The sequence below is a fragment of the Scyliorhinus canicula genome, chromosome 1 (genome assembly GCF_902713615.1).
Source record: "Scyliorhinus canicula chromosome 1, sScyCan1.1, whole genome shotgun sequence".
NCBI lineage: Eukaryota > Metazoa > Chordata > Chondrichthyes > Carcharhiniformes > Scyliorhinidae > Scyliorhinus > Scyliorhinus canicula.
In genome coordinates, this window is record NC_052146.1 from 6480046 (window position 1) to 6493882 (window position 13837).

A 13837-nucleotide genomic window follows, 5' to 3' on the forward strand; every position below is an offset into this window, starting at 1 on the left:
GGTGAATGAAGCTCTCTGTGTTCCCGGAGTCGAAAAGGCAAGGCGTCTCGTGCCCGTGTACCCGGACGGTCATCATAGAGCTCCGGAGGTGCTTGGGTCGCGATTGGTCCAGGGTGACTGCGCTGAGCTGCGGGTAGTCGGTGTGGTTGGAGGTGCTGGGGCGGCTCCACGATGGCTGCCCTTGTTGATCGTATGCATCGAGCGGCGTAGCAGATGGCGGCCAAGATGGCGGCCCCCATGGATCATACGTGGCCAGCCGCGTGGGGGAGAATGGCCATGATGGCGGCCCCCATGAGTCGCACGTGCTGTGAGGGCTGGAAGATGGCTGCCCCCACGGATAGCACGAGGCTGATGACGCGTCTGCAGGGGGCGGAGTCGGCAGACACGCTGCCACACTGCGGGGTCTGTGGGCCTGTGTGTCTGAGGATCGGGCCTGTGAGTTAGAGTTCTTGGACCTGGCCAGGCAAACTTTGGCGAAATGTCCTTTTCTCCCGCAGCTGCTGCAGTTCACGTTACGGGCCGGGCAGTGCTGCCATCTGTAGCCCTGCTTCTGGAAGAGCAAAGGGCCCAGTCGCCCCCTCCTCTGCAGGGCGCTGATCCTGGCCGTGTGCAGCGGCACATCGATGTCGCCGGTGCTGGCCGTGTGCAGCGGCACGTTGATGTCGCTGATCCTGGCCGTGTGCAGCGGCACGTCGATGTCGCCGGTGCTGGCCGATTGCAATCAAGAGAATGTCCAGCCCACCTGGCTCCATGATCCACCCGAATCAAAACCTGAAGGGAAGAGAACATCAAAGTGAGTGAGTGAAAGTCACTGCTCTGACCCTCAACCCTCTCAGCATCTGGGACATCTACCCACCCGCATCCCCCTATGTGAACGCCTTTCGAATGGACCTCACTCCCTCCCTGTCACACAATAACCTCTTCCCCACAGTCGTCCCTCTCAACTTCAACAGCACCTGAGTGAGGCGTTTCGACCCTCGAGAGTCTTGGTGGTCTGCGTGCCCCCCCCCCATGGGCTGGAGTGAGGGCAGCTGAATGCATTCAATGGACCTGTGTTCTAACCTTACAGGGGAACAAAATGTTGCCCCCATCATCCCTTGAATGGGGTGATTTTTGAGCGCATTCACTCTCACACCTTGCATTGGGGGCCACATCTGTGTGACCTCTGTGTTATGTGGACGTGAGGGTGAGCCTTGGAGTTCAATGCTTGTGGCATAGGCTTCCAAAGGGTTATCAAATTGAGTGCCAATCAGTGACATACTCATGCATTGCAACGCTGACTAAATTGGCACAATTGACTTGCCAAGGAAGGGCCTGGCTCTGATTAGTCAGCTGGATTCCCTGTGTGACAGGCGGATGTGTGTGAAGACTGAAATTAGCACGTCAACTTCACCCTTATTTCCCCAGCTCTCAAAGGCCGTGGATTAAGTGAGCCAGTCACCCTGACACTGACAGCCTGGCCTCCAAAGCCAGTGGCCTTGACCTTCCAGGCATCTCATGCCCTCTGGCTTCACAGTGCCGCCCCAGTGCCCGGGGGTGTCATTCTTACTGCGCTCGCCATCCCACGTCGCCATTCTCGGGCTAATGCGGGCTGTTTAGCACAGGGCTAAATCGCTGGCTTTGAAAGCAGACCAAGCAGGCCAGCAGCACGGTTCGATTCCCGGAACAGCCTTCCCGAACAGGCGCCGGAATGTGGCGACTAGGGGCTTTTCACAGTAACTTCATTGAAGCCTACTCGTGACAATAAGCGATTTTCATTTTTCAAAACTCCGCCCAAGGACTTTGAGGCTGCGTTGTTGCTAATGTGGGCGGCAGTCTTCGAAAACTATTGGCTTATTTCAGGTGAAGTGTTGCACAATCGTCTTTCAAAAACCATACCAAAATAAAAAGCCGAATACCGCGGAGGTTGCAAATCCGAAATATAAAGAGAAAATGGCGGATGAAAGCCAGCAGGAGAGGCCGGGTCGGTGCAGAGAGAAAGAGAGCCGAGGTTTTGAGTTCAATCTTAATCTTCAGGAGAAGAAGAATTCTGAAGACGAGTCAGATTCAACTCAGAACGGCTGAACGTTCCCAGCACTTTGTTTTTATTTCAAATCATATTAAAGTATAAAAAAAAGTGGCTTAATTCCACTGAAATTGAGGACATGAAAATAGCATAAACGTTTAGCAGCTTCTCCGGCCTATTCTCCGTGAGGTCACACGGTGAAAGAAGTGGATAGCCAATGCTACCGGCATTTCAGATAGGAATATTATTCCTCTCTCCACAATTGAACTTAAATAAAAACGTTTAAAACCGATCGTTTCAATGTGGCCAGTCACACAGTCCCCCTGAGAGTTATACTCAGGAACCTGCCTGGGGCTGATTGCTCAAGACTTGTCCCTTATCTGTGGGAAACATAGCAAGCCTCACACGTCTCTGACTTCTAAATGTGAGGAAGTAAAACTAGGTTTATCTGAAACAACCGTTAATTGTGGTGGTTTGGGCTGTGTGGGAATTTGCAGTGTGAAATGAAATGATAATCGCTTATTGTCACAAGTAGGCTTCAATGAAGTTACTGTGAAAAGCCCCTAGTCGCCACATTCAGACGCCTGTTCGGGGAGGCTGGTACGGGAATCGAACCGTGCTGCTGGCCTGCCTTGGTCTGCTTTCAAAGCCAGCGATTTAGCCCTGAGCTAAACCAGCTCCAGTGGTGCATCCATTGGGGTATTTTGCGCGTTATTATTTTTTCAAGGCTATACTTTCCGCACTATTTTACTCACCAACCTCTGACACGGTTGAACATGACTCGTTTTTCATTCTCTTTTTGATGTTTAGTCTGAGCGCTGTGTGGGAGGGGTGTTTCTGTCTGCATCTTGAACTTGTGACCCTTTCTCCACTCGTGGTCGGCTGCTGGTGATTGCGAGTGACTCTGCACCGTGCATGTGGAGCACGCGTCTTCATTCTGGGGCCCGGTGACTTGTCGTGGTGCATGTTCTCAATGAAGAGCGCAGAGGGGCGTGCCAGGGACAGCACTGGGCATACCGCAAAATGAGGCGGCGACCTGGTGAAGCCACAGTACAGGACTACCCGCCGAAACAACGCGGCACGGCAGCACAGTGGTTAGCATTGCTGCCTCACAGCTCCAGGGACCCGGGTTCAATTCCGGCCTTGGGTGACTGTGCGGAGTCTGCACATCCTCCCCGTGTGTGCGTGGGTTTCCTCCGGGTGCTCCGGTTTCCTCCCACAGTCCATAGATGTGCAGGTTGGGTGGATTGGCCATGCTAAATTCCCCCTTAGTGGCAAAGATGTGCAGGTTAGGTGGGGTTATGAGGTTAACGGGCTAGGATGGGGAGTGTGCCTAGGTAGGGTGCACTTTCAGAGGGTCGGTGCAGGCTTGATGGGCCAAATGGCCTCCTTCTGCACTGAGGGAATTTTCTATGTTCTATGTTTTAGAAGCAGCAAGTGATAGACAGAGCCATCCCACAACCAATAGATCAGTCCTGCTACCAGTCAGTTGCGAATGGTGGCGGACAGTTAAACAACTCACTGGAGGACGAGGCTTCACAAATATCCCCATTCTCAATGATGGAGGAGCCCAGCATATCTGTGCAAAAGACAAGGCTGAGGTATTCGCAACAATCTTCAGCCAGAAGTGCCGAGTGGATGATTTCCTCTAGAGGTGGATGGCCTTGATGAATTTGCCCCTTTGTGCCCAGGGATGTGCAGGTTAGATGGGGTATTGGGTCAGGGTGGGGGAATGGGCCTCGATAGGGTGTTCCTTCAGAGGGTCGGTACAGACCCGATGGGCTGAATGCATTGCAAGGATTATGTGGTAAATACAATCTGGCCAATTACCGCCATGTCAGTCTACTCTGAATCATCAGTAGCGTGATTGAACGAGTCATCCGCAGGGCTATCAGGTGGCAATTATTTAGCAATAACCTGCTCACGGACGCTCAGTTTGGGTTCCGTCAGGGTCACTCAGCTCCTGACCTTATTACAGCCTTGGTTCAAACATGGACAACAGAGCTGAACTCCAAACGTGATGTGAGGGTGACTGCCCTTGACATCAAAACAGCATTTGACTGAGTGTGGTATCAAGGAGCCCGAGCTAAACTGGAGTCAATGGGAATCAGGGGGGAAACTCTCCGCTGGTTGGAGTCATACCCGGCACAAAGGAAGATAGTTGTGGTGGTTAGAAGTCAATCATCTCTGTCATGATATGCAGACACACACATAATGATATACAGGCAGGCAGAGACAAGCAGCTAATGGACACAGAGAACAGGACATGACCAATAAGAAGGCAGGACACTCTGGGGTGGGATCTGATTATAAAAGACACGAGGCGCTCACACTCCACCTCTTTCCGCTGATGAACATCTAGAGAGTCAGTCAAGGGTGTTGTTACAATCTCACACCTCCACCACGTGGCTAAGAGCTTGTCTGGTTCAGACAGAGTAACCACACTTAAGTTAGCAGAGAGTCGAACTCACTGTGCTAACTGTGCTATTACTTCAATAAACCTGGTTGCACTAACTTCAAGGTCTGAAGTATCTTTTTAATCTAAACTGTACCCAGTTTCAGCCAGTGTTAGACCAGTGTACCTAACACAACAATCTCAACTCCAGGACATCACTGCAGGAGTTCCTCAGGGTAGTGTCCTCGGCCCCAACCACCTTCAGCTACTTCGTCAATGATCTCCCTTCCATCATAAGGTCAGAAGTGGGGATGTCCGCTGATGGTTGCACAATGTTCAGCACCATTGGCGGCTCCTCAGATACCAAAGCAATCCAGAAAGACCTGTCCAATAGCCAGTCTTGGTCTGACAAGTGGCAAGTAATATTCGCACCACCCTCACATGTGCCAGGCAATGTCCATCCCCAACAAGAGAGAATCTGACCATCGCCCCTTGACATTCATTGGCATCACCATCACATTACCCCACACATCCCCAATGAGGGCATCCCACTATGGGGTCAGTGAGTGTGCCCCCTTTTCAGGCCTCCCCATCCCCCTTTCATTCCTCCCCCCCCCCCCTTTCAGGACCCCCACCGTTCACCCCCCAACCTTTAGCATGTTCCATCATTCCCATCCTTCACCCTCCCACACTTCATACCTCCCTCATTCCACTTTCATGGGCATGACCCTTCTCAAGCCCCAGCCCTTGGCAATGTCAGCCTGGCAGTGCCAGCTTGGCACCCTAGCAGTACCCCTGCCAACCTGGCAGTGCCACATGGGTACCTTGGCAGTGACAGCCTGGCGGCACCAGCATGACACCCTGCCAGTGCCAAGGTGCCTTGGTGCCAAAGGAGCAGTATGAGTGCCTCCTGCCCTATTCCTGACCACCCAGGGGTCTCCAATGCGCTGGGAGACCTCCCCACCCCAGGTGCTGTTATGCCTGGTCCCCGTTTGTGCGGACTATGTATATTCAGTTAGTGGGAAAGAACCAAGTAGGGCGGCACGGTGGCACAGTGGTTAGCACTGTTGGGTCACAGCGCCAGGGACCCGAGTTCGATTCTGCATGTTCTCCCCGTGTCTGCGTGGGTTTCCTCCGGGTGCTCCGGTTTCCTGCCACAAGTTCCGAAAGACGTGCTTGTCAGGTGAATTGGACATTCTGAATTCTCCCTCTGTGTACCCGAACAGGCGCCGGAATGTGGCGACTAGGGGCTTTTCACAGTAACTGCATTTCAGTGTTAATGTAAGCCCACTTGTGAGAATAAAGAATATTATTATATTATATATCCTATTATATGATATTATTATATTCTTACTAAACGGTGTCTGATGGAGGCCTCGTTGGGGAGGCTGTTGGTTCCCGGGTACTGGGATAATCTGGAAGAGGCATATTTAAATGAACCTGATATATGTTAATCTGGATCTCGCCCAGCGAGGCCTTGCGATATTTCACGAGATCCCGTTAGATCTCGTGAGGCGTTCTGAGAGTCGTGTCATGGATGTTGCAGGACCCGGTGAGTTTATCCAGTATTTTCTGTGTTTATTTTAAAAATTAATAACCATCCCCGCCGATTGCGTATTTGATATTCTTATTCAGTATTTATGCACTTTTTAAATTTCAGATTTTCCACTGTACTTTGCTTCAGTGACAGGAGGCCATTCTCTGCCCAGGACTGTCAGAGGGCTAACCTTCTGAGCATTTTGCTGCATCTTGCTCAGTCGGCGGAGATATTTGGAAGCAGCTTATGGAAAATCCCAGTGGTCAGCTCCGAGTGCGTTGAAACATCAGCCTCTTTGTGTCTTGCTGATTGTGGCTTCAGTCCGTTGTCTGTGTACTTGTGCTGTCACTGCAAGGCTTTCACAAGTCAACCAGTTTGAGGTCAAACCAACGCTCGCAGTGTGAGATAGCAGTACCTGGGTGATGAACCACTTTACACTCAGTACCAATATCAAAGAAGGAACGTGCATGCACATGGTACGGCTATGTGTCCCGGTCTCACAGATATTTGTTAGACTTCAGATTATGGCACAGTACTTTCGATGCACTATCAATTACGACGAGACGAGAGTAGAATGTAATCGAGGCTTTATTACACAGAGATGCAGACACGGGGAGAATGTGCAAACTCCACACGGATAGTGACCCAGACGCGGGATCGAACCCGGGTCCTCAGCGCCGTATGCAGCAGTGCTAACCACAGCGCCGCATGTCACCCCCCAGGATCGACAAGTTAAGCATAACTTTACCACTTGTCGAGTCTCCCCATCGAGAAATTAACACTTGAAATGAAAATCGCTTATTGTCACGAGTAGGCTTCAATGAAGTTACTGTGAAAAGCCCCTAGTCGCCACATTCCGGCGCCTGTCCGGGGAGGCTGGTACGGGAATCGAACCGTGCTGCTGGCCTGCTTGGTCTGCTTTAAAAGCCAGCGATTTAGCTGAGTGAGCTAAACCAGCCCCTCTTGGTCATGAATTTAAGAAAAGAAATCATTCACAGGATGTGGGTGCCGGTGGTTAGGCCAGCATTTATTGCCCAGCCCTAGTTGCCCCTTGAGAAGGTGGTGGTGAGCTGCCTTCTTGAACCGCTGCATTCCCTGTGGTGTAGGTACACCCACAGTGCTGTTTTTTGCTACATGGTCAGAGTAAACTGTGTTGCAACTTTTCGTGATTTTTCTATCCATATCACAGAAAAGTTACAGTACGGAGTGAGGCCAGTCAGCCCGTCAAGTCTGTACTGCTCATTCTAATCCCACTTTCTAAAACCTGGGTCTGTAGCCTGGCAGGTTACAGCATGCAGATGCAGATCCAAGTGCGTTTAAATGAGTTGAGTGTTTCAGCTTCTGCCATCAATTCAGGCTGTGAATTCCACACACCCACCACCCTCTGGCTGAAGAAGGCTTTCCCCTTGTCTTCCACCAATCACCGTAAATCTGTGTCCCCTTGTAATTGACCCTCAGCAAGGGGAACCAAATATTTCCTGTCTACCCTCTCTCGGCGCCTCATAATTGTGATGTGGAGATGCCGGCGTTGGACTGGCGTGAGGACGGTAAGAAGTCGTACAACAGGTTAAAGTCCAACAGGTTTGTTTCGAATCACTAGCTTTCGGAGCACAGCTCCTTCCTCAGGTGAACGAAGAGGTGGATTCCACAAACGCATATAGAGACAAAGTTTTTTTTTTTTTTTTTATAAATTTAGATTATCCAATTATTTTTTCCAATTAAGGGGCAATTTAGTGTGGCCAATCCACCTACTCTGCACCTTTTTGGGTTGTGGGGGCGAAACCCACGCAGACACGGGGAGAATGTGCAAACTCCACACAGACAGTGACCCAGGGCCGGGATTCGAACCTGGGACCTCAGCGCCGTGAGGCGGTTGTGCTAACCACTAGGCCACCGTGCTGCCCTATAGAGACAAAGTTAATGATGCAAGGTGATACTTTGAATGTGAGTCTTTGCAGGTAATTAAGTCTTTACAGGTCCAGACGGAGCAACTGGAGAGAGGGTTAATCACAGGTTAATGAGGTGTGAATTGTCTCCAGAGCAAAGATGTCCTTCCTGTAATGTGGCGACCACTGCATATACACACACACTGTCGATGTACCATTGTCAAAGTTCTCTGTTGATTATTCTTTTTGTTTGCTACGTATGTACTGTGTACGTTCCCTTGGCCGCAGAAAAATACTTTTCACTGTACTTCGGTACATGTGACAATAAATCAAATCAAATCGAAAATCAAATCAACTGTTGATAATTTGGATGAGAATGTAGGAGGCGTGGTTAGTAAGTTTGCAGATGACACCAAGATTGGTGCCATAGTGGATAGTGAAGAAGGTAATCTAGGATTGTAACAGGATCTTGACCAATTGGGCCAGTGGGCTGATGAATGGCAGATGGAGTTTAATTTGGATAAATGTGAGGTGACGCATTTTGGTCGATCAAATCAGGGCAGGACCTACTCAGTTAATGATAGGGAGTTGGGGAGAGTTACAGAACAAAGAGATCTAGGGGCACAGGTTCATAGCTCCTTGACGGTGGAGTCACATGCTAGGTTTTATTGGTCAGAATATTGAATACAGGAGTTGGAACACTGTGTTCACCCTATTATAGGAAGGATATTGTTAAACTAGAAAGAGTGCAGAAGAGATTTACGAGGATGCTACCAGGATTTGATGGATTTGAGTTATAAGGAGAGGCTGGATAGGCTGGGATGTTTTTCCCTGGAGCGTAGGAGGCTCAGGGGTGAACTTATAGAGGTCTATAAAATAATGAGGAGCATAGATAAAGTCAACATCTTTTCCCAAAGGTAGAGGAGTCTAGAACTAGAGAGCGTAGGTTTAAGGTGAGAGGGGGGAGATACAATAGAGATCAGAGTGGAAATTTCTTCACACAGAGGGTGGTGAGTGTCTGGAATGAGCTGCCAGAGGCAGTGGTAGAGGCGGGTACAATATTTTCCTTTAATAAAGGTTAGACAGTTACATGGGCAGGGTGGGTAGAGGATATCCCAAATGCGGGCAAGTGGGACTAGCTTAGTGATAGAAACTGGGTGGCATGGATTAACTGGGCCGAAGGGCCTGTTTCCATTCTGTAAACCTCTTATGACTCGATGACCAGAACTGTACACAAATCCCCAGCTGCGGACCAACCAATGTTTTACACAGCTCCCATCTGCAAATTTCCCGATCGTCCCCCACATTGTATTTGGTCACTTGTTTAGTTCTGAGTGTGAATGCATTGTTGATATGTTGATCTGTTTTCCAGGAGGACAGATAAGATTGTTAAAGATGCCATCTACCCCGATGTTTGATGATGATTACTTCTCGCTGTTCACCGACACACCATACTCTTCGGAGAGATCGGATGATGAGGTGTTAATGGTGCCTCTGCTGTTTTGCTGTGTCATCTGCCTGCTGGGAATCTCAGGGAACATGCTGGTCATGTGGATCGGGGTAAGAGAAGTGAAGAAGACAGTCAGCATGGTGTGGCTGTTAAACCTGTCACTGGCAGACTTTATCTTCACAGCCATCCTACCCTTTTCCATCGCTCACTTGGCCCTGAAGACCCATTGGCCCTTCGGGAGCTTCATGTGCAAATTCCTCAGCTTCATCAACCACCTGAACATGTTCGCGAGCGTCTTCATACTGGCTGTGATTAGTTTGGACAGGTGCATCTCGGCCACATTTCCAGTCTGGTCTCAGAACCACCGGACAGTTCAGTCCGCCTGTACGGTTTCCCTGCTCGCATGGATATTGGCTGCCGTCTTCAGCATTCCGTTCTTCCTGATCCGTGAGACTGCGGAAGACAGACTGGAAGGAAAGACGTACTGCTTCTACAGTCAGCACACGTACAGCCTCAGTAGCTTAATGGTGGCGAGGTTTGTTCTGGCATTCCTCATCCCCTTCATCACCATTGCTGTCTGCTACAGCATCATCACGGCCAAGGTGAGGCGGAAGTGGAGAAAATCCTCGACCAAATCGTGCAAGATCACCAGCATGATTATCGCGGCATTCTTCATTTGCTGGGTACCCTTCCACGTGTTAAACATTATCCATGCCACGTCCGACGAGGACTTCCCAGTCTGGCTCCCCATCGCCACCAATCTGGCCTATGCCAACAGCTGTGTCAATCCTATCCTTTATCTATTCATTGGCCGTGGGTCTGCCTGTCACTTCAAGAAGCGAATCCAAATGGCACTGAAAGCAATACAGGAGGAGATCAGCTCCAGCGGATCCAGGTCCGATACCAGGCCAAGCAGAAGCACGGCCTGAAGGGCGCCTCAGCGCAGATTTCTGTCTCCCGGACTGTATGTACGATGTTGTCCCTTCTTGACGTTCTGGTGCATGTGTTAGTTTTAACCATCTTCAACCATTTGTTCAACATTGAGCTGTTTCCTCATCGTTCTACCTCCATGCTGATGACTCCTGTTGCCTCCATCTCCTCATGAATAGATTTCAAAACCCCCTCCTGCATCTTTACATCCCCCCCCCCCCCCCCCCAACCATCTGCGGATTTTTGTTGCCCCTCACCCGCTTCATTCCCCTGACTCTGAACTGTTTGGATCAGCTGGTTCTCTGTGGGTGACATTCGCAAGTCTAATGCTGGGGGTTCAAGTCCCAATTCGGGGACTGAATGACACAATCTAGACTGGCATTCCCAGCGCCCTACTGCTGGAGTGCTGCACTATCCCAGCGCCCTACTGCTGGAGTGCTGCACTATCCCAGCGCCCTACTGCTGGAGTGCTGCACTATCCCAGCGCCCTACTGCTGGAGTGCTGTACTTTCGGAGGTGCTCTCACCTGGATGTGATATTAAAGCATTGGCCCTATCTACCCTCTCAGGGCGGCACGCGAGCATAGTATTTATCACTATTGCTTCACAGATCCAGGGTCCCAGGTTCGATTCCCGGCTTGGGTCACTGTCTGTGCGGAGTCTGCACGTTCTCCCCGTGTCTGCGTGGGTTTCCTCCGGGTGCTCCGGTTTCCTCACCCAAGTCCTGAAAGACGTGTTGTCAGGTGAATTGGACATTCTGAATTCTCCCTCTCTGTGTACCCGAACAGGCACCGGAATGTGGCGACTAGGAGCTTTTCACAGTAACTTCATTGCAGTGTTAATGTAAGCCTACTTGTGACAATAAAGCAGCAAGGTAGCACAGTGGTTAGCGCAGTCGCTTCACAGCGCCAGGGTCCCAGGTTCAATTCCGGCCTTGGGTCACTGTCTGTGCGGAGTCTGCACATTCACGCCGTGTCTACGTGGGTTTCTTCCGGGTGCTCCGGTTTCCTCCCACAGTCCAAAGGTTAGGTGGATTGACCATGCTAAATTGCCCTTAGTGTCCAAAACAATATTAGTTGGGGTTACTGGGTTATGGGGATAGGGTGGAGGTGTGGGCTTATGTAGGGTGCTCTTTCCAAGAGCCGGTGCAGACTTGATGGGCTGAATGGCCTCCTTCTTCACTGTAAATTCTATGATTCTATGAATAAAGATTATTATTATTGGATATAAACATTTCCATGGCGCTGTTGCACTATTTGCACTATTCTTAAGAAGGATAGGGGCGGGGCTTGGACAGCAGGACACGTTTACCCCAGTGTACTGGCCAATCAGCATCGCTAAAAACAGATTATCTGGTTATCATCATATTGTGGGATCTTACTGTGCAGCTGTGTTTCCTACTTTACAACAGGGACTACAAGTGCTTTAAAAAAAAATCTAAAGTACCCAATTCTTTCTTTTTCCAATTAAGGGCAATTTAGTGTGGCCAATGCACCCAGCCTGCACATCTTTGGGTTGTGGGGGTGAAACCCACGCAGACACGGGGAGAATGTGCAAACTCCACACGGACAGTGACCCAGGGCCGGGGTTGAACCCAGGTCCTTGGCGCTGCGAGGCAGCAGTGCTAACCACTGTGCTGCCCTACAAATCTTTTATTATATGTAAAAGGTTTGGCACATCCTGAGGTCCGAAAAGTGCTGCATAAATTCAAGTATTTTCTTTTATTCCTCCTGCACATTAGCAGGGAGTAGGGGATCCAGTGGGGTTCTAAGTGGTGAAAACTTGCATCATCTCCTAGCCCACTATCGTCATCGAGCACATGCCTGCAGTTTTACTTCAAAGTGTTACCCACTGCCTCCCTCCGATCAATGTGCTTTATTCTAATAACTTTACATCCATAACCTCACATTGGTTTTGCTTTTGCCAATCACCATCGGGTGTAAATTACCAGACACTCATTGATGTGGAGGGGATGAAAGAGAAAATTGGAACAGTATAAGACCATTCAGCCCATCGAGGCTGTTTAGCCATTCCATTAGGGGTTGATCTGAACCTCAACTCCGTCCACCCACGTTTGATACCCTGATTAGATACTGAACCAAACTAGCTCTTAGCCACGGGCAGCACGGTAGCACAGTGGTTAGCACGATTGCTTCACAGCTCTAGGGTCCCAGGTTCGATTCCCGGCTTGGGTCACTGCCTGTGCGGAGTCTGCACGTCCTCCCCGTGTCTGCGTGGGTTTCCGCCGGGTGCTCCGGTTTCCTCCCAAAGATGTGCAGGTTAGGTGGATTGGCCATGCTAAATTGCCCTTAGTGTCCAAAATTGCCCTTAGTGTTGGGTGGGGTTACTGGGTTATAGGGACAGGGTGGAGATGTGGACCTTGGGTAGGGTGCTCTTTCCAATAGCCGGTGCAGACTTGATGGGCTGAATGGCCTCCTTCTGCACTATAAATTCTATGGTTCTATGATAATTCTATGTGACCCAACAACAAACGATCAAAATCTGTCTTGAGATTTTCTATTCACCTTCCAACAGTGAGCAAACAGAGAGAGAGACTGTACCTCCATGTGTATTGCTCAGATTTACTCATGTTTAATGTGACATTCTGGGAAGGAGGGAAATTACTCTTGTGGGCAAGTTACCATTACACCTTTAGTATTAGCGTCAGCTTCAATTAAAGTAGTTTCATGAGATATGGTCAGTTAATTGTCAAAACTATGCTCCTGTTTTATATTGGACCATCGGTTACTACTGAAGATTGTTACATAAAATATACAACCCAGAAACAGGCGCTCTGGCCCAACTGGTCTGTGCTGGTGCTTCTGCCTACAGTGCAGAAGAAGGCCATTCGGCCCATTGAGCCTGCACTGACCCCCGGAAAGAGCACCCGACCTAGACCCTCTGTCCCACCCTATCCCTGTAACCCCACAAACCCCAGTTCATCTCTGTTATGATATGCAGACACACACATAATGATATACAGGCAGGCAGAGACAAGCAGCTAATGGACACAGAGAACAGGATATGACCAATAAGCAGGCAGGACACTCAGGGGTGGGATCTGACTATAAAAGACACGAGGCACTCACATTCTGCCTCTTTCCGCTGATGAATATCTAGAGAGTCAGTCAAGGGTGTTGTTACAATCTCACACCTCCAGCACGTGGCTACGAACTAGTCTGGTTCAGACAGAGTAACCACACTTAAATTAGCAGAGAGTCGAACTCACAGAGAACTGTGCTAACTGTGCTATTAGTTCAATAAACCTGATTGCACTAACGTCAAGGTCTGGAGTATCTTTTTGATCTAAGCTGCATCCAGTTGCAGCCAGTGTTATACAGGTGTGCCTAACACGACAACCTTCACATCTTTGGACACTGAGGAGCAATTTAGCATGGCCAATCCAGCCAACCTGCACATCTTTGGACTGCGAGAGTAAACCGGAGCGCCCGGAGGAAACCCCCGCAGATACGGGGAGAATGTTCAGACTCTGCACAGGCGGTGACCCGAGGTCGGAATCGAACCCAAGTCCCTGGCGTTGTGAGGCAGCAGTGCTATCCACTGCGCCACTGTGCCACCCGAGCCTCCTCCCATTTTCTCTTCATCTCACCCGATCAGTGAATCCTTCTATCCCT

The 13837-nt window shown here is 49.9% G+C and overlaps 1 protein-coding gene across 1 annotated transcript; it reads left to right on the forward strand.

The window, feature by feature from the left end:
- The first annotated feature begins 623 nt into the window (after positions 1-623).
- LOC119977163 (C3a anaphylatoxin chemotactic receptor-like) lies at positions 624-10202 on the forward strand. Its single transcript, XM_038817826.1, has 3 exons — positions 624-793; positions 7127-7362; positions 9196-10202. Exons 1-3 carry the CDS (start codon positions 624-626, stop codon positions 10200-10202), a joined length of 1413 nt encoding a protein of 470 aa, XP_038673754.1.
- Positions 10203-13837: the final 3635 nt, after the last annotated feature.

Coding starts and splice junctions, on each gene's coding strand:
- LOC119977163 (XM_038817826.1), top strand. CDS start 624: ATGTCGCCGGTGCTGGCCGTGTGCAGCGGCACGTTGATGTCGCTGATC. Junction 794..7,126: donor GAAGGGAAGAGAACATCAAA/GTGAGTGAGTGA, acceptor TCCATATCACAG/AAAAGTTACAGTACGGAGTG. Junction 7,363..9,195: donor CTTGTCTTCCACCAATCACC/GTAAATCTGTGT, acceptor TCTGTTTTCCAG/GAGGACAGATAAGATTGTTA.